Genomic DNA, 21,100 nt, shown 5'->3' on the forward strand with positions numbered 1-21,100 from the left:
TTTTTTTTCACTCACTCCTCCAGCTCCTCAGACGGTGAGAAGTAGCTATAGGGCTGGGTTCCTATCAGTGAAGGGAAGACCGGTCCAGGAGGACTGGATCCAGAGATGGAAGGAATCTTAGGGATCAAGCAGTCCAATGCCCCCCCCCCCCAGCCCCGTTTTACAGAGGAGAAAACCAAGGCGGAGACACATCCATTGATTTGCTCAGAGTCACCCAGCTAGTGAAAAAGAGAGCAGGGGCTTCATTTTCCAAGAACGCCACCGCACCTGGTGCTCCCCTCGCGATCGCCAGATGTCGAAAATAACCTTTGCGCCCCCCTTTGGAAACCCAGATCTCCACGCATAGCTGGAAATAATAATTTTGCGGTTGATCGCGCCGAGTCTGGGAAGGAAAAAGTTGCCGTCTTCCTCCACCCCCTCACCATGGGCACCCCGGGACCGCGTCCCGGTTACTAGGCGGGGACCAGCTCCTCCCCGTCTCGCCGGGTCGGCCCCCCAGAAGGCTACGGCACTGGCCCGGGGCGTCCTCAGCCGAGGGCCCGTTTTGGGCCTCCGAGCCCCCCTCATCCTCCAGACTTGCTTTTCCGAGGACCCCCCTCCCTCGGCCCGGCCCCAGCCCCGCTTCCCCTCTGGGACAGTTACTTTCGGCGTTTCCCTTTGCTCCGCCCCCCAGCCCTAGTCCCACCCCTCCGGCCTGCCCTGATTGGCCAGTCCTCAGACATCCCACCCCCGGCAGCCCAACTCGGGCACTGTTGCAAGATTCTAAAACCAGAGGAAGGAAGTTGTGCGTAATGGACTAGAAGGAAGGGGCTGCCACAAGTCAAGTCCGGCCCCGGGAGGCCCAGGTCCGTAGGCCCGGGGGACCCGGCCAGCCAGCCCCTGGGCAGCCATGGAAAAAAAGCCTTCCCCGGGGAAAGAGGTAGGAGAAGGAGAAGAAGAGGGAGAGGGAGATGAAAATGAAGAGGAAGAAGAGGAGACCGGGCCCGAAGGAGCCCTGGGGAAGAATCCATTCCAGCTGACAGCCGAGGATGTGTACGACATCTCCTATGTGGTGGGAAGGGACCTGATGGCCATCTCTGGGGACTCCAGGGATGTGGCCACCAGGGTGACCCAGCTGCAGTTTAAAATCGTGCGGATCCTGGAGATGCTGGAGGCCCTAGTGAACGATTGCAATGTGACAATGGAGGAGCTCAGGATGGAGAGGGATAACCTTAGAAAGGAGGTGGAGGGGCTCAGGAATGAGGGGCAACCCCCAAACACGGAGGAGGTATGTACACCCCATGGAGTTCTCCTATAAGTTTTTATTTATTTAAGGCAATGGGGTTAAGTGAGTTGCCCAAGGTCACACAGCTACGCAATTATTAAGTGTCTGAGGTCGCATTAGAACTCAGGTCCTCCTGACTCCAGGGCCGGTGTTCTATCCTCTGGGCCACCCAGCTGCCCCAATTCTCCTATTTTAACTACTTATTCATTCGTTTGTTTATTTATGGAGGCACTTGGGGTTAAGTAACTTGCCCAAAGTTCCACTGCTAGTAAGTATCTGAGACCGAATGTAAACTCTGGTCTTCCTAATTCCAGTGCTGGTCGTCTATCCACTAAGCCATTTAGCTGCCCCATCTCGATGGATTCAGCATGTACTCTGAAGTCCAAGTCGGGCAGCAGATAAGGGGACTGGAGGCCAGCTCAGACAGGGATCTCTCGAAAAACTCTGCTCAATCTGGAGAAAACTCGGGATGGGTGAGCAGAACCATAGGGCAGTCTCTTAGCATCCTCTTTCCAGAAGCAGTGGGTGGGGAAGCATAGTATGTGACAGGAAGATGACTTAGTCTTCTTGGCCCCAGAGCTAGTGGTTTTGGGGGGAAATTACAGGGAGGAAGATTTGGATTCAAAATGAGGGAGAACTTCTTTAGAGCTGTCTGAAAATGGGTGAGGTACCTGCAGCCTGCTGTACTGGAGGTCTTCAAATGGAGCTTGGACAACCACTTACTATCTGTGTGACCTTGCGCAATGAATTCATTTCCCTTCTCCAGCCTCAAGGTCTTCACCTGTAAAATGATGGAATTGGGCCCTGGATAGCTATCCTGCTTCTTCTGAATCTTCTCAAGGCCAATTCTCCCCTTTCCCAGCTCCTTTCACTCCTCTTTTCCCAGCAGGAATGATCTCTAGGCTCCCTGACCACATTCAGTAGCCCTTCTAGGTTTGCCAATGTCCTTCCTTTTTTGGGGGGAGGGGCAAAACAGTGGGGTTAAGTGACTTGCTCCAGGTCACAGAGCTAGGTAATTATTAAGTGTCTGAGGCAGGATTATGAACTCAGGTCCTCCTGATTACAGGACGGGTGCTCTATCCATTGCACTACCTAGCTACCCCTGCCAATGTCCTTCCTAAAATATGGAGTCTAGACTGAGCCCAACACATCAGACATGTTCTGAAGAGTGTATAATTGTAAGTCTCAGCCAGCGCTAGCCAACTTCTGTCAAGATTCATTGAGGACCTTGCACATCTAAGCTCATTAAGTGTCTTTGGTGGAAGTCCAGAGACTGGGTAGTTTATCTGGGAAGGAGAGCTGTGTTAACTATGCAGCCAGTAGTGAGAAGGCTTTAAATATCCATTCTATCAGTTTCCTGTATGGGCCACACTGGGTATTCCCATAATGCAGCAGATGAGATGCATGCTCTATGTTGTAGAATGTGGCAGGAAATTAGGGTCATAGAGAGCAGCTCTGTTTATCTGAGCTTTCCGGGCGGCTCATCAAAGAGGCCCTTGGTCATCTCTGCTAGAAGAGTCTTAAGAGTCTCTTGTCTCTAGAGGCGTGGGCAGACTTGTAACGCCTGAATGTCCCTGAGCTAGACAGGTTAAGCCAATGCCAGACTACTGGGCAGTTTCACAGAATTCAGAAAGGCTCTTCCCCCTATCAAAGTTGAAAGACATCTCTGAGACGCAGGGGAAGTACTTCTCGTAGGATAAGGGAAAAGGTGTTGGGTCTTGCACTACACCAAGAATGAGGGTCACAGACCTTCCTAGCTTGCACAGATTTGTTAGACATCCTGTTATTTACACATTTTACAAGGCATTTTGATAAGGTGCTGACCTGGAGAGGATCCAAATCCCTGAGTTGATTGGAACCTAGTCATCAACAACCCCCACCCCACCCCCATCAAACACACCTGACCAATGGTCATCTGCTTAAAGTCCCTTAAGAAGGGGAGAGCCATTCTAAGAATCAACTGTACAAGGGCAAAGCTACTATAGTTCATTTGAAGAAATTCTCAGGGTTATCTTGGACTTCCTGCTCATTGTAAATTGGTGTGTGATGTAGTTCCCAAAATTAATTTAATCTTAGGCTGCATTAATAAAGGCAAAATTTTCCAAGACCAAAAAAATAAAATAAAAAAAGAAGGGGAGAGCCAGTCCCTACCCTTCTGCCCCCCAAGCATCCCATTCCATATTAGAGTAACTTCAGTTTTTAGGAGGAGTTTTCCTAACATTAATTCACCCCAGCCCACAGAGCCTTGTTCTACTCTCTGGAGCCAAGTAGAACATCTAATCCATTTTTACAAAGGACACACTTTCAGATACTTGAAGGCAACTATCCAGGTCCCCCAGACTTTTAAGTCTCCCCCAGAAGAATGTGAGCTCTTTGAAAACAGGTCTAATTTTGCTGTTTGTATCCCTGGTGTTTAGTACAGTGCTGAAGAAATTCTTCATTCCTTCGAAGTTAAACATATTCAGTCTCTTCAACTGATCAAGTTACCTAGATTTTACTGAGTGTCTATTATGTATGTTAGGTGTGTTGTGGGTCCATCAGTTCTTTCTATGGATGTGTATAGCATTTTCCTTCATGAATCCTTGGGAATTGTCTTAGATCGTTGTGTTGTTGAGAACTAAATCATTCATAGTTGATTATGACACAGTGTTGCTGCTACTGTGAACTATGTTCTTCTGGTTCTGCTCATTTCACTTTGTATCAGCTCATATAAATCTTTCCAAGTTCCTCTAAAGTCTGGCCACTCATCATTTTTTTTTTTTTTTTTGCAAGGCAGTGGAGTTAAGTGGCTTGCCCAAGGCCACACAGCTAGGGAATTATTATTAAGTATCTGAGGCAGGTCACTTAGCCCTGTTTGCCTCAGTTTCCTCAATCATAAAATGAGGGATAATAATACAACTTCACAAGGTTGTTTTGAGATCAAATGAGAAAAATAACTCTAAAGCTGCTTTGCACAAGTATCTGTTGTGCCGTAGATACTTATTAAATACTTGTTCCATTGTATACATTAACAGAAACATTGTGTGATGATCAACTATGATTTCAGCAGTACAATAATCAAAGACGATTCTAAAAGACTGATGGAAAATACCATCTACATTCAGAGAAGGAACTGTAGAGGCTGAATACAGATCGTAGCTTACTATTTTCCATTTTAAAATTTTGTATTCTATGATTTTTTTCCCCTCATGGTTTTTTTCCCTTTTTGTTCTGATTCTTCTTTCATAACATGATTAATATGGATCTATGTTTAACATAGTTATACATGTATAACTCATAGATTGCTCTCTGACAAAGGGAGAAGGGAGGGAAGGAAGGGAGAGAGAAAAATGTGGAACTCAAAACTTGACTAAAAAGTGATGGTTGAAAACAATCTTTAATCCAGTTGGGAAAATAAATAAATATATTAAAAATAAATAACTATATACTTCTTCTTTTCCCTTTTTTCTTTTAAGGATTTTGCAAGGCAAATGGGGTGAAGTGGCTTGCCCAAGGCCACATAGCTCAGTAATTATTAAATGTCTGAGGCCAGATTTGAACTCAAGTACTCCTGACTCCAGGGCAGGTGCTCTATTCACATGGCCACCTAGCCACCCCTCCCTTTTTTCTTAATATACTTAGGGACTTGCCCAATGACCCATGAGTCAGTATTTGTCTCCGATCTGCTGAAACCAATTTCAGTCCTCTTGGCACTATTCCACTGCTTTCTTGCTTCCCTTGGAAGATGAAATCCATTCTGTGGGTTTTCAGTTACTTTTAAGGGATGATAAATTAATTACACATAGGAGAAATCATAGTCATTTAATTGTGTCTAATATTTTCATAATTTGTCAAGATTTGCAAAGTAGTTTACAGACATGATCCAATTTGGTCTTCACAGTATCTTTACTAAATGGCTTAGAGTAAGCTATCCACATTTTTATTGATATTTTCCCTTTGATATCATTTGCCTTTTCCAAAATTATTTTCTTCTGGTAGTGTTGTGGTAAATATTTAACAAGCATCTTTCTTAGGAAAAAATGTGGGCAGAATGTACATTTAAATTTTATCTGTGGGGCAGTTATGGATAGAGTACCACTCTTGGAATCAGGGGGACCCAAATTCAAATTCTACCTCAGACACTTCATTATGTGGGGCAAATCGCTTAACCAAAAAGAAAAAAAATTAAATTGCTTTATTGATAAAACAATAACAAAACAATAAATCAAGCCTTTGTTTGTAGCATTTGTCATTTCTGAGGTATAAATGCTTACATTGAAAAATTCAACAATCAAGTCTCAGGAGCCATCTGAGCAGGCGCCAACATACCCTCTTTTTTCTAAATTTTTTTTTGTAAAGCAATGGGGTTAAGTGGCTTGCCCAAGGCCACACATCTAGATAATTATTACTTAAGTGTCTGAGGCTGGATTTGAACTCAGGTACTCCTGACTCCAGGGCCGGTGCTCTATCCACTGTGCCACCTAGCCACCCCCCAAACATACCCTTTTCTTCCCAAAGAACTATCCTTTATAATAAAGAATCAAAAAAGGGAGGGGGGGATTTTTTCAGTTATATTAATATAGCAAAAAATTCTGATGTTCTATTCAGTACTCAATATTCATTATGCCCCATCTCAACAAAGAAGTGGGGAAGGGAGTCTTTTCATAACTCTTCTTCGGGGCCAAGGTTGGTCATTATCATTTTCTAACATTCTGTGTCAATATTATCCTATTTTATAGTTGAGTAAACTGATACTCTTAGATGTTAAATAACTTCCCAGGGTGCATAGCCAATATGTATAAGAGGCAGAATTTGAACCTGAGTCTGTACTTTACTGTCTTTTTAGACCTTTCCTAGTTCTTAGAGAATATTTGTCCTAGGAGTCATTAAACTTGTGGATTATTCAGGTTTTACCAACACAAACATTTTTTAGAATCAAACATTTTTAAACAGAGGAAGAAACTGAGTCAAATAGGGTAAAAATATATAACTTGCCTAGGATCCCACAACTGAGGTCAGATTTGAACTCAGGAATATGAGTCTTCCTGACTCTCTATGCATTATGGCACCACCTAGGAGTCCAACAATTGTTATTACTCCCATTAGAGTAATCTCCCTGAAGGCAAACTTTGGTTCCTTTCTTTCTTTATACCCCAGAACCCAATTTCTTGGTGTCTAATAAATGGAATTTAATAAATACCTTTAGATTGGTCAATTTATTCTCATAACAAAGTGAAGTTAAAATAATACTTTGAAAAGCCTTTCACCCTTCATTTCTATGAAGTTTGAAGAGTTGAGAAACCTAGATCCCTCAAATAACAAAATCAATGCAGATGTCTTTCAGTCTCCTAGAAAATGGGGTTCCCACCTGCCTTCCCCTTCTTCTCTCACTTCCCTTCTCCCCTCCCTCTTACTCCTCCAATAAGAGGAAATCAGGCCACTTGTTTTCGGTTTTACAGGTGAACCCTGGGACCAACAAAGTTATAGTGGATCTGACAGACCCCAACCGCCCCCGATTTACAATGCAGGAACTCCGAGATGTGCTACATGAACGGAACAAGCTTAAATCCCAGTTGCTGGTGGCTCAGGAAGAGCTCCAGTGCTACAAAAGGTAGGGGTAGCCCATGGTGGTCAACCTGTGTCTAGAGATCCTCCTCCTTACACAGAGCTGAACCTTGGGTACTGTGTCTGAGGCAGAGCCCTAGGGCACCTAAATTTAGAGGGGGGGGGTACTGATAGCAGCTTCAGTCTTTCAGCAATATAGGAATAATGATAGTATCTAGGTAGCAGAAATTATTGTTAAAATAGGAAACTGAGATGCTAGCTATGTCCTGCCCCTTTCCATGCCCAGCTGCCTCCCATATGAAGGCCTCCCTGATTCTATTCTTCTCTGATTCCACCCCAGAATGAATTGCAGGCCCATTTAGTGCCATTAACCACAGATACAGATGTGTCTTAAACTATTTAAAGGGCTGTCATGTGGAAGGAAGAGGGACTAGAGTTGATCTGCTCAGTTTCAGAATTAGGGACATGCAGTTACTATAAATATTTATTAAACCCTTACAGTGGGCCAGTTGTGCTAAACATTGGAAATACAAATATAAGCAGGGCAGTCCTTATCCTCAAGGAGCTTACTTCTAATGGAGGAAGATAGAGACAAAAGGGAGTTTAAAAAGCTAGGGAGTGGTACCCATGGGAGAAGATGGTATTAAGGATCAGAAAGTCAGAAACTGAGCTGGGAGACCTGGTGCCCTCCTCAAAATGTAAAGAACTAGAGAGAATTCACCAATGAGAGCAGAGAGCCAGCACGGGGTCAGGGAGCTTGATATTAAAAGCCAGAAAGGAAAGCATGGCTGGCCAGCCAGGGCCCTTAGGAAACAGTGAGTAGAAGTTAAGGAGAGAGAAATTTAGATTTATTTTGGAAAAAAACTTATTTAAAAAAATATTTATTTTTTCCAATTACCTGCAAAAGTAGTTTTCTACATTCATCCTTTTGTCAGTTTTTCAGTTCCACATTTTTCTACCACTCTCCTTTCCCTCCCCCTTCTCCTATGGCAGCAAGCAATCTGATATAGGTTCTACATGTACAATTATGTTTAACATGTTGTGAAAGAGGAATTAGAACTAAAGGGGGGGGACTGGAAGGTTTTAAAAAGTGAACATAGTATGTTTTGCTCTGGATAAGACTCCATAGTGTTTTTTATTTGGATGTGGTTGGCATGTTTCAGAAAATAATCTTAATAAAGTTAGGAAGAACAATGGACCTCAAGAAATAGTAAGTTTCCCATTATTTCTTGGGGATAATAGAGAGGAATTTTCTGTTTAGGTACAGGACTCTCTTCCACATTGAGACTTTCCCTATCACAGTTTAGTATATCACAGGTCAGCATAAGAAATTAAGAAATTGGGGGAGTTTTGTGGAATCTGCATATAACCCAAATAACATAACCCAAACTTTACTACAATAAGGAAAGAAAAATGAAAAAAAAATCAGACTTCTTCTCTGGTATGAAGGAAGGATCAAAAAAATTTTTTTGGATTTTCCAGAACTCAGGATTGGGAGTGGTGGGGTATAACTGCTATGCTCCTGATTCCTATGATGTTGGCGAAATGAGTTGAGTCAACAAATGGGTATAGGCAGGAGCAGGTTGATTGACTGTCAGCTGCTTGGATTTATTTTTATAGTTTCAGAATCATGTATGTTTCAAGCAAGCAAGCTGAGATCATTTCCTTGGTTACAAGAGTGTACAATTTTCATCAACAATCATATAATTCATATGGTTACAAGTTTTAATCATGTGATTACAAGTTTAAGTAATAATCATATAGTTAATTAATTTCTTATCCCTACTCAGACCATGATGACCTTGACCTGTCTGTTACCATATTTATTACTATATTGTATAATTGTTAATTCATTTAAAGTTATTAATTAAGCAGTTCTTTTAATGGAAAGTTTTTTATATTTTTTGTGTAGGTAATGTTTTTTGATATACTTCCTTAACAGTCTGTAGTGAGGGTCTTTATGCTTGTCCACCCATCCATTAACTCTTACAATAATCAATTTTTCTTTCTGGCCTAGTTGGTAGAAGCCACAGTTTCTGTGACTTTTTTATTCTTTCCCATGAAACTAAGGCTGCTGGAGTTCACATATTGGTCACCTGTACTAACTATTTTCTTACCATCTTTTTCATATATATTCCTGTGTATGGTAAGGGGAGCAAAACTATTAATTTCCCTGGAATTCTATTTGACCCATCTTTTCCCGTATATATTCTGGCATCTCCTTGGAATTCCCAGTGCTGGGTTTTCCAGAGATTTCATAATGTTGAAGGCTTTTGTATGCCTCAGGGAGAGGCAGTCCTGTTAAATTTAGACAGAGTTTACAATCTGTTTTATTCAAGGAATTTTTCTGAAATCCTTCCTTTATAGTCATTCCAGTATTAGGGTGAGTAAATATTGTAATCAATAATAAACCTATAAATAGTGGTATGCATGAAATCCCTATATATATATATTGAAGAAGGAAATGTTGTTCCATCAGGCAGTGTGACTGCCTTGAGTCTTCTTGCTGCAACTGTGTCAAACAGCTTAGAGACCCTGGCTCCCAACAGTGGGGTATAACTGCTATGCTCCTGATCCCTATGATGTATGGAAGGGAAATTGTAGTTTGGGCCTGATGATCACTGAGATGATGTCTTCCAACTCTAAGATTTTGTGATTTCTAAAATGTTTACAAGGGGGGAGAGAGAGAGAGAGAGAGAGAGAGAGAGAGAGAGAGAGGTCAGTTACTTGACAACTGTTTCATTTTTCATTTTTTTTTTTGGTTTTTGCAAGGCAAATGGGGTTAAGTGGCTTGCCCAAGGCCACACAGCTAGGTAATTATTAAGTGTCTGAGACTGGATTTGAACCCAGATACTCCTGACTCCAAGGCTGGTGCTTTATCCACTACGCCACCTAGCCGCCCTGACAACTGTTTCTATAAAGAGATTACAAATAGTCTACTATCAATAAATCTCTTGTTGGAAACCAAAAATATTGAAAGCAAAGTCAACTAAGGCAGTCTTAGAGGTAGGATGGGGACTATCTAATCTTTAGTTGACAAAGGGTGAACAGATCAAGGTGACTTTGTTTTACTGCAGGACAGGCATAGTGGGGTAACTCTGTGGGCAGGACTGCCCATTTTCCACTGAACAAGAGGCTTATTTGAAGATGGAGTTACTCATGCATGGAGAGGGAAAATGTTGAACCCCTTTCCCTTTGCCTCCATAGCACCTGAGGGGGATAATAGGGAAAGAGAGTTGGATTTGACTTGAATCCAAACTGCATGAACTGGCTGTGCCACTTTGGGCAAGTCAGTAATCTTTCTGTGCCTGAGTTTCCTTAGCTGTCAATGAAGAGAATTAGATAAGATGACCTTTAAAGCTTGTGACTCTGTGAGTCAATCAATTGTTTGTTGTTCAGTCATTTTATTCAGTCGTGTCCAATTCTTTGTTGACCCTATTTGGGGTTTTCTTGCAAAGATATTGGAGTGGTTTGCCATTTCCTTCTCCAGCTAACATTACAGATGAGGAAACTGAGGCAAGATGGGTGAAGGGACTTGTCCAGGGCTACAGGTATCTGAGGCTAGATCTGAACTCAGGAAAATGAATCTTCCTGACTCTAGGAGCTCTATTCATTTAACTGCATTGATTAAAGGTGCTGGAGAACGAAGAAAATAAAAAACTGGTCCGTGCCCTCAAGGAATAATCATTGGGGGTGAATCTACAGTGTAGAGTAGAGAAAGACAATCTGAAATAATAATATCTAGCATCTCCTTAGTACTTTTAGATTTGCCAAACACTTATATGTGTTATCTCCCTGAATCCTCATGATCACTCTGGGAGGTGGCTGTTAGTGCCATCCCCATTTTAGAGATGGAGAAACAGAGGCTGGGAGACAATATAAGTGGCTGACTAACCTGAGTCTATTTGAGTTAAGTGACAGAGTCACACAGTTAGGAGGTGTCCGGCAGGATTCCAACTCACACTCCCTTGACTCCAGCCCCACTACCCCCATCTCCTCTGATGTCACACAACCCTCCTCACTATTTTCATTGGAGAGGGTATTAGCAACTGGAAAGACTGGGGAACAGCTTCCTACAGAAGACAGAATTTAGGCTGAACCTTGAAGAACAGGACACAGAGGCAGAACAGAGGAAGAAGAATGTTTCTAGATGGGGAGAGTGGCGATGTCTGGTCGAGGCTGTGTTCAAGGAACCACAAAGAAACCCATTCACCTGAATCACAGAGTTCATAGATAGGAGCAAGGAAAAGAAGGATAAAATGGGAGGAAGGGGTGGGTTATCAAGTTTTAAATGCCAAACCAAGGGGTTTATATTTGATCCTAGAGGTGGGGAATGATTTGGTCAGATCTATATCTTAGAAAAATAACCCTGGTATCTGTTTGAAGGCAAGGTGAGAGTGACCTGAGCTCAGGCAGTGATTGTGGGAGTGGGAAGTCACTGGGAAGGTGGAAATAATATTTGGCTATAGATTTAGATATGTGAAATGAAAAAGAGGAATTAAGGTTGGCATTAAGACTTCAGGACCGGGGTGGCTAGGTGGCACAGTGGATAAAGCACCGGCCCTGGAATCAGGAGTACCTGGATTCAAACCCGGTCTCAGACACTTAATAATTACCTAGCTGTGTGGCCTTGGGCCAGCCACTTAACCCCATTTGCCTTGCAAAAAAAAAAAAAACCCTTAAAAAAAAAAGACTTCAGGACCAGAGGGCAGCTAGATAGATAGCACTGGCACTGGAGTCAGGAGGACCTCAGATACTTAGTAGCTATATGAGTTTGGGCAAGTCACTTAACCTCAATTGTCTCAAAAAAAATGTCAGGCCTGGGTGATTCATAGGATGGTGGTATTCTTAACAGGAATGGGGGAGTGAGGGATGGGATAGGTTAGTTCTAGAAAAAAGGTAATGAGATAATAAAATAAAATAATAAAAGATAATAATTGATTTGGGGCATGTTGATGACTAATGTAGAAATATGTTTAAAGTGATTGCACATGTATAAAACCCATATCAAATTGTAAAACCATTTTGTGGAGAGGGAAAAGGAGGAAGGGAGGGAGAAAACATTGGAACTCAAAATCTTATAAAAATGAATGGTGAAAACCATTTTTAGTTGTAATTGGAAAAAGTAAAATATGAGTTACATAACAAAAACTCCTAATTTAACCTATTTTGGACATGTTGAATGCCCAAGAAGCAGGTGAGAATATGTGACTGTGACCAAGCAGAGAGACTAAGGGACTAGGGCTAGAGAAATCTGGGAGTCATCTTAATAGAGATGATAATGGAACTCCAGGGAATTGATGAGATCACCAAGAGAGAAAACCAAGAGGGAGGAGAGCCCACAGAAATACCCAACATCAGACCTAGACAAGTCCAGTAAAAGTCTAAAGAACCAGCAAAAAGAACAGGAGGACAGAAGGAAGTCCAGGAGGAAGTAGTTTCACTCTCTGTTTCCCTCTTTCTCTCTGTCTGTCTGTCTCTCTTACACACACACACACACACACACACACACACACACACACACACACACACACAAACACGACATGGTGATCAACAATACCAAAGCTGCAGAGGTCAGAAATAATGACAGGCCATTGAATTTGGCAATGACCAGATCTTTGGTAACTGGAGAACAGTTTCAGTTGAGTAGTTGACCATGAGCCAAATGAACAGGCAAAGTCTTTAGCTGGCAATGCAAGGGAAAGGAGAGAAAGTGGAAGCAGTGATTTTTAACTGGTTTTCTTAAGGAGTTTAGCTATAAAGGAGAGGAGAGAGCTAGGGAAATAGTGAGAATCATAAAATCAAGTGAAGTTTTTAAAGATGGGGAAACATAAGTATGTTTGTAGCTGATATAATGTTTTTGTCCTTCATTTTTGAAGACCATGACATCAGGGAGGTGTTGCCATGACAAGCACATGAATTGGGTTTGAGTGGGGGCGGGGCACTGTGCTAAATCACCAGCCCTACATTCTCCTCCAGAGTCTGGGTCCAGGGGTCAGATACGAATCATCCTGACTGGAGATGACCCCAGATTGGAGGCAAACCAGGGTTAAGTGACTTGCCTTCACACAGCTTGTAAGAATTAAATGTCTGAGGTCATATTAGAACTCCCTTCCTCCTGACTCCAAGGCCACTGCACCATCTAATTGTCCGTTTGTAGGTAGTATGGAAGAAGCCAATAGATAGGGAGACTGAAGTTAAATGAGAGGATGAGGATGATAGAGGGGGCAATGTGCTGGAGAGGGTATGAGGGGATGGGATCAGTTGTGCATATACAGGAATTTGCCTGAACAAGGAGTGGGGGGGCGGGGGCAGCGTGCACATCTTTACATGAGAGATAGTATATCGAAGCATCTGAGGGATTTCAGATGAGAAAGGGGCCTCAACTGGAAATCTTGGCTAACAGGGTAGGGGGTGGTGTTGCGAAGGGGGAACAGTAGAGAAATCAACACAAAGTTACTCTTGAAAAAATGTGAGAAGAGGGGCGGCTAGGTGGCGCAGTGGATAAAGCACCAGCCTTGGAGTCAGGAGTACCTGGGTTCAAATCCAGTCTCAGACACTTAATAATTACCTAGCTGTGTGGCTTTGGGCAAGCCACTTAACCCCATTTGCCTTGCAAAAACCTAAAAAAAAAAATGTGAGAAGAAAGTAGTTTCATCTGGGTCACCCGAAGGCTTCACACCTTCACCTGAGCTGAGCCTTGAAGGGATAAAAATAGATTCTGAAAGATGGAGATGAAGAAGGCAAGTACTCAGAGGTAGGAGATGACATGTCAAAGTCTGAAAATCAGTTATTCAGTTTGTCATGATATAGAAAAACATATGGGGCTGCATCTTCATAGACACAAGCTGAGCCAATTACCCATATGATTCAGGCCCAAATTCTTATTTTGAAGACCAAGTCCTTGAAGCATGAAAGAGGACATTAACTTCCTTGTGAGGGACTGTGAGTGAGAGATAAGGCATGTTGCCCAGCCAGGCCTAAGAAGGCTGTGAAGAGCCTGGGCAAAAATGAGGACAGGATGGAGAGGGTAGAAGGGGCGGAGAAAGAAATGGGAGAAATATTTTCCTGCACACCACCCACATTTTTAAGGGTTTGTTTTGTTGAAGAGAACATTCTTCAAAGAGAAGTGTCCTCAGGTCATGGCTGGGAGGGGGTTGGTTCCTGGACTTTGAACTGCTCTGGAAGATGGGTTACTAAGGAATAGCTTGTGTGTGTGTGTGTGTGTGTGTGTGTGTGTGTTTGTGTGTGTGCCACATAACTCAGTTTCATGCCATTTATTATTAATAACATTTAATATTTGTAAAGTGCTTTTGATCCTCACAGCAACCCTGTGAGATGGGGCTACCATTATCCCCACTTTACAGAAGAAGAAACTAAGGAAAGATCAAGAGCATGCCCAGACTCCATCTAATAAGTATATGAGGCAGGATTTGAACTTGGATCTTTCTTACTCTAGGTCTAACATTTTCATCACCCAGTTGTCTCATTAGAGTTGAGAGTCCAAATGAAAAGTCACCCATTTCTTTTCTCCCCTTCATCTAGTGGGCTCATTCCACCGAATAAAAGCCAAGTGGAAAGAAGAGACTCCAAAGTCTTCGTTACCACAGATCCAAAAGGAGGAAAAGAGGAGAAAACGATCATCAGGAAGCTGTGAGTGATCCACTGCCTACCTGACCCCTGGGGCATTATGGGGAAGCAATAGAGTCCAAGGGCCAATCACCTGAGAAGAAAAATGACTGGATCCTTTCCTGCTTGTACAGGGACTATCTGCCCTGACAAGGAGTGTTTGGGTCGGGGGTGATTTCCTGTTCCTGGAGATCCAGAGACCTATTCGGGTCAACTCCCCTACCAGATGGGAGGTCTCTTTTGGGGTTGATGCTACAATGCTTTGGGCTTTGGCATATGCTCTCTTCATTAGGCAGATCAGACAAAGAGAGATGGGGGACTCTGAAACCTCAGCAAGCTGCCCCACTGAGGAAGGACAGACCCAGGTCTCTCTGATCTCATCCACATCACCTCTCAGCCTCTCTAAAGAATGAGCTTATTCTAAAGGGTCAGTTTATCAGCAATAGGATGGGGGATGGATTCTGTAGCTGTCCAGGTTTCTTGCACTTTCCTCCCTTCTGTGACCCCTCCAGTACTGACCTTTTTGCTGTTCTCTGAGGACATTTCATCTGCTGACTCCAGGGTGTCCTAATATGGGGGACCTCTCTCTTTCCTCCCCCTGTTTCCTTCTGTCTCCTCCTGTCGACTCAATCCAACCTTTGGCAAGAAGCCAGTCCTCCCCGCCCCAGCTCCCCTTCCTCTTCTACTGATTAGATCCTGAGTGTATGGAGCTATTTGTACACTGTTTCTTCCAGTAGAATGGGGGCTCCTTGAAGGCAGGAACAATAATCTGACCTTTGGAAAAATCTGGAATATACTAGATGCTTAATAAATTGATGTATACAAATGAATATAATAAATGTTATAACATATGCAGAAAAGGAATATAAAATGCTATGAGAGTCAGAGAGAGGAAAAAAGAGAGAGGGGAAGGAACAGAGATAGAATAGAAAGAGGAGAGAAAAGAGGAGATGAAAGAGAAAAAAGCTAGAGAAGAAGAGAAGAGAGGGAGAGAGACAGAGGAAGAAGAAAGAAAAGGGAGGGAGAATACAGAGAAGAAGGATGAGAGAGAAAAGGGGAAGAGAGGGAGAGAGATAGAAGAAAAGGGAAAAGGTAGGGAGAGGGAGAAGAGGAGAGAGAGGGAAAAGAGAAAGAGATGGGAATAGACATGGAGAAGAGAGGAAGGAGAGAGGAAGAGATGGAGAGAGAAAAATGAAGAAGAGAAGACAGAGAAGAGAGAAAACTGAAACAAAAGAGTGGGGAAGAGAGGGAGAGAGAGAGGAAAAGAGAAAAGAGGGAGAGAGAAGAGAGGGGAAAGGGAAAGAGAGGGTAACAGCTAGAAAAGAGAGAGAAAGAAGTGGGAGGAGAGAGAAAGAGAAGAGAGGGAGAGAGAAATGAGAAAGAAGACAGAAGAGAAGAGGACTGAGAGAAAAGAGTGGGGAAAAGAGAAAGAGACAGAAAGGAGAGGGGGGAAGGGAGAGGGAGAAGAAAAAGAGGGAGAAAGAAAATGCGAAGAGAGGAGGAAAGAGGGAGAGAGACAGAGGAAGAGAGAGGAGAGAAAAGAGGGAGAGATAGGAGAGAGGAGAGGGAGAGAAAAACAGGAAGAGAGAAAAGAGGGAAAAGAGAGGAGGGAGAAGAGAGGAGAGAGATATGAGGGAGAGGAGAGAGAAAAAGATGGACAAGAGAGAAAAGGTGAGATAGGGAGAGGGGAGACACTAGGGGCAAGGGAGAGGATGGGCCCACAGGTAGGCAGCCTGTGTAGTGTAGTGGATAGAGAGCTGGCCTCAGAGTCACCAGACCTGGGTTCTGTTCCCACCTCTGACATCTACCAGTTTTGGTTATCCTGGAGAAGTCACCTCCTCTATTAGTTAGAGGTTGAGGGTACCAACCTGCATTAACAGGTAATCTCTTCCTTCTGGAATGCTGGATGTCCCTGAGATGCCCAATCCTGCCCCATTCTCTATGCGAATAGCTCAGGGCGGGAACTCCTTAGCTTGGTAGGCATAGTAACCGTATCTATTGAGAAGGACCTGAGAGCAAAGACTTGGAGAAAAGGCACCTGAACTTCCTAGTGAAGAGAGAGGCCTTGGGCTATTCTCAGTCTGGTGAGCATTTCTGGGAAACTGAGACAGGGCATGCTCAGCTCAGTATTAGGAGGCCCTTCTGCCTAGGATGGTCTTGGGGCTTGGCTCTCCCTGACTGCTGCTCTTCTGTCCCAGCTTCTCTTTTAGGTCAGGGAAGCGAACCTGATCCTGACCCTTCAAGCCTTTGTGGGACATGGTGGTGTGGTCAGCATTGAAGACCCAAGGATGCCTTTATTGTGCCATGTGTAGATAATCAGAGTTGCTGATTTATTTTCCCTTAAAAAAGGTTTGAGAAGGAAATAAATGATGTTGTTTTTCCCTGTTTAATTTACCCTTGGCTCTCACTTAAGAGAGACTAGTGGGAAGAAAGAACACTGGATTTTGAGTCAGAGGACCTGAGTTTGAATTTTGCCTTAGTGACTATGGGCAAGGCACTTCCCTTTTACCGGATTTCAGTTTCTCCAGTTGTAGGACTTAGGGACTTGGGCTATGTGATCCCACTGATGGTCCTTTTCCACTTTAAAGTCCCCAAAGTCCATCTGTTCTCAGACTCTGGAGGTCTCACATCCAGAAGGGTCAGTCAGAGCAGTTAAAATTGTCCCATTGAACCCATGACCTTGGATGGGTCACTTACCTTCTTTAGGCATCGGTTTCCTCACATGTCAAATGTATATCCCATGACATCCACATCCATTTTGTCTTTCAAGCTGTGCTGCTGATAGGTTTTGGGGTACTCCGACTAGTCTTCAGGGAGATGGCTAGTGTCCCAATGACATCGCCCCAGAATTGGCTGCTTCCATTTTTTACTATAAAAGCCAATTAAAAGTCAGCAGATTCTTATTAAACTCCTAAAAATGCCTCTCTAGGCATTAGGAGAAAGAAAAGCTTTAGAAGACACTGAGCCATGCCCACATGGGGCAGCAGGGGAAAATTGTCCACCAAAAGGACACAAAGTCCCCATGTTAAATATAAATAAATGTCACTGGTTATAACCTTTGGGGACTTCAGGCTAGGAGGAAGGCCAGAAGTCATCTTGTCTAGCCCACTCATTTTTACAGATGAAAAAGGGAAGCCCAAAATGTTGAACTGACTTGCCCAGGGTTACACAGGCACTAAGGTGTTAAAGCAAGGATTTGAATCCAGTACCGTGGAAGTGAGAATCTGCTCTTTTCCTCTTCATCACCATGTGTTGGCTGCTCTAATAACTTTTTTTAAGATTTTGTACTGAGACAAATAAAATGAGTTTTTTAACCTTCTGTAACTTGTTTTAAAGGTGGCATTAGTATCAAGCCAGAGGGTGGAAAGAGGGCAAATGCATGTCATCAGTAGGGAAGGTCTCCTCTCCTAGACTTCACCTGAATCCTGTGCAGATATCTCTTCTCCAGGTGTGAAATAGCTCTGGATTTTACCTTATTTTATGCAATTTACCTAACCTCGTTGATCAGTTGTATCTGACTCTTTGTGACCCTATGGACCATATTGCCCTTAGCAGAGATCCTAGAGTAGTTTCCATTTCCTCCTCCAATGGATTAAGGCAAGCAGAGGTTTAATAACTTGCCCAAGGTCCCACAGCTAGTAAGCATCTGAGGCCAAATTTGTATGGCACCATCTAGCTAGCCTATCACCTTTGTAGAGACAAGGAGATGCTCTCTTCCATAATGAGCCATAATCAGAGGTGGGAGACCCTAGCTCAAGTCACAGCTGGCTCCTTTATGAGCTGTGGGAGCCTGGGCAAGGTGGTGAAGCTCTCTACACCTCAGTTTCTTCATGTTTTACATGGGCATAGCCACATTTGTACAACCTAAAAGGAAAATTAAGCACTTGGAAAAAGTGATATTATGGAAATGTGAGAAATGCTATTATTGATGCTCACAAAGAGGGACTTTTTCTTTTTCTTTTTTTATATCTGACTCCAGATTCCTGAGGGTATAACCAGCCAGGGTTTATAATCCCCTTCTTCTACCCTATAGATATTATTTAAAAAAATCTCATTTTAATTAGCAAGAAATAGGTTTAGTAAATTTTTTTCTTTCTACAAGTCTTCCTCCTTCTGTTTGTCAAAGGCTCTGCTAGTGGCGTGAAAGCTATGCCAGGTTCTGCCTAAGCCTAGGATACAGATCTGATGATAGACAGACAGTGTTGTGGATGATCTGGATGGCCACCTCACCTTGGAACTTCCCTTGGCTTCTGGGCCTTCCAATCCTGGAGTTCCTTCCACAATGCAACTACCTACCTCTACTATTGACAAGTTCCCTCCAAAGGTTACTATTTTGGTGATGGGGCCCTAGGCAGGCCAAACAGCATCTCCTCTTCTTGGCCGGTCCTTTCTCACCCTCTTCCTTCCCCCCACCCTTTTCAACTCCATTGTTTATATCTATCTTCCTCATCAGAAGTTTCCTGAAGGAAAGGGATGTCTATCTTTTTTGGTTAAATCTGTATGCTCATCACTTAGCCCAAAGGAGTTTAATAAATGCTCATGACCTGCCAAACTGTCTTGAGAACTAGCCTAGCTGAGGTCAGAGAAGGCCATCCCCAGGCCTTTTGGGGGGGGGGGTTGTTTTTTTTTCTGATGGTACCAGATATTCTAGGCACTGGAGAACAAGGGGGCAAGGGGGTGCAGAAGAACCTCAATCTCTTTGGACAAACTCCCCTTATTTCTTTGTCATTTATTTTCTATTTGTATCTGGAGAATTTCATTTTTGCATGCTTCCTCTTTGACTGGCTGACTTTCCCCATACCATTTTAGTCCATGGGATCCTATTCGTTTTCTCTGAATCCTTTGAAATCTGCTCTCCCCAAATTTGTGTATCAGACTATTCTGGGCTTTTATTTCTTCTATGGTAACTTGTGATCATTTCCCTCACAAGTTGCCATAATTTCTACTCAGTTCCTCAGCATTCATGAGAATCGCATTCAACATTCGACATCTTTCCCCTTCAGTTCAGTTGCCTTCGAGGTTGTTAAAAGAGATGATCTCACTCCACAAAAGTGATCCTAGAGCATTTTATTATGGATTTCATTAGGGTCAGGATTGTTTGGTTGAACACAGCACCCTTCCTCCCCAATCCTCATCTTCCCTCCTGTGTCCCACCTTGTATACATTTCCCATTTGTTTGAACATAGCACCCTTCCTCCCCAATCCTCATCTTCCCTCCTGTGTCCCACCTTGTATACATTTCCCATTTGTTTGAACATAGCACCCTTCCTCCCCAATCCTCATCTTCCCTCCTGTGTCCCACCTTGTATACATTTCCCATTTATTAGAACATAGCACCCTTCCTCCCCAATCCTCATGTTCCCTCCTGTGTCCCACCTTGGAGTATACATTTCCCATTTGTTAGAACATAGCACCCTTCCTCCCCAATCCTCATGTTCCCTCCTGTGTCCCACCTTGGAGTACACATTTCCCATTTGTTAGAACATAGCACCCTTCCTCCCCAATCCTCATGTTCCCTCCTGTGTCCCACCTTGGAGTACACATTTCCCATTTGTTAGAACATAGCACCCTTCCTCCCCAATCCTCATGTTCCCTCCTGTGTCCCACCTTGGAGTACACATTTCCCTTTTGTTTGAACATAGCACCCTTCCTCCCCAATCCTCATCTTCCCTCCTGTGTCCTACCTTGGAGTATACATTTCTCACTAGTATACACATCAGGTAGACCCCAGAGATGAATATAAGTGTTGGATAGGTACAAGAGCTCCATGGGATAAGATGGGCATTGAAAGTGCAATCTGAGTCATTAGAAACTCTACCCACACCAGTGAGTTGAGTGAATGAATGAAAAAACATTTATTAAGGACTTTATGTACTAAGCACCAAAGATACAAATACACAATCACGACAAGTCCCGACCCTCAAAAAAGTTTATATTCTAATAAGATTCTATTAGAAGACAACACATCCAAGTGGCCAAGGAAGCCTGTTTTGGTTTAGGAAGCAGGACGAATGATCTACAGAGCATTTGATGGCCAAATCCTCTACAGAAGCAATAGCAGATCTGGACAAATTCTAATAAAAGAATAAGAATGAAGTTAAGGATCTGAATAGAATTTTAGAATAGTTAGATTCTGGCCATTAGGTCATGTGAATCAATAGGAACATCCATCAATTAGTCTTACATTGTACCTTTAAAAAACTGACCATATGCTAGAGCAGAAAGAATTCATAAAAATGCAGAAAACACAAATATTAAATACATTCTTTACTGAACACAATGCAACAAAAATTACGAGGAATTTGATAAATGGATTCAATACTAACTAGAGAGTTTTTCAAAAACGTGCAGGATAACAAGGTATATCAACAATAAATAATTTAATTGAGGAAAATGACAATTATAACATGAAAACTCTTGGGATAGGGACAAAGCAGTCTTTAGGTAGAAAATTTTTATCTGTAAACACTTTCATCAACAGAAGTTATTCCCAAAGTGTGAAGTAGAAATTGGTGGGGATTGGGGGTGGAAAGGGGAAAGTACTATGTGTGAATGGCAAGATATTAAACCCATCTGGCTAAAAGGGATATGTAAATGGCTTGGCTCCTAATGGCTCCTATTTTACAAAGTCATTAAGTACATTCTTAAATGAACAATTTAAAA

General features: G+C 42.9%; 1 protein-coding gene across 1 annotated transcript; it reads left to right on the forward strand.

The window, feature by feature from the left end:
• The first annotated feature begins 740 nt into the window (after positions 1 to 740).
• On the forward strand, positions 741 to 16,827 carry RILPL2 (Rab interacting lysosomal protein like 2). The gene is made up of 4 exons (XM_074205441.1): positions 741 to 1,267; positions 6,703 to 6,854; positions 14,354 to 14,461; positions 16,636 to 16,827. The coding sequence occupies exons 1-4, from the start codon at positions 890 to 892 to the stop codon at positions 16,664 to 16,666; spliced, it is 669 nt and encodes a 222-aa protein (XP_074061542.1). The 5' UTR covers positions 741 to 889; the 3' UTR covers positions 16,667 to 16,827.
• The last annotated feature ends 4,273 nt before the right edge of the window (positions 16,828 to 21,100 follow it).

Source organism: Macrotis lagotis, chromosome X (assembly GCF_037893015.1).
Source record: "Macrotis lagotis isolate mMagLag1 chromosome X, bilby.v1.9.chrom.fasta, whole genome shotgun sequence".
Lineage (NCBI taxonomy): Eukaryota > Metazoa > Chordata > Mammalia > Peramelemorphia > Peramelidae > Macrotis > Macrotis lagotis.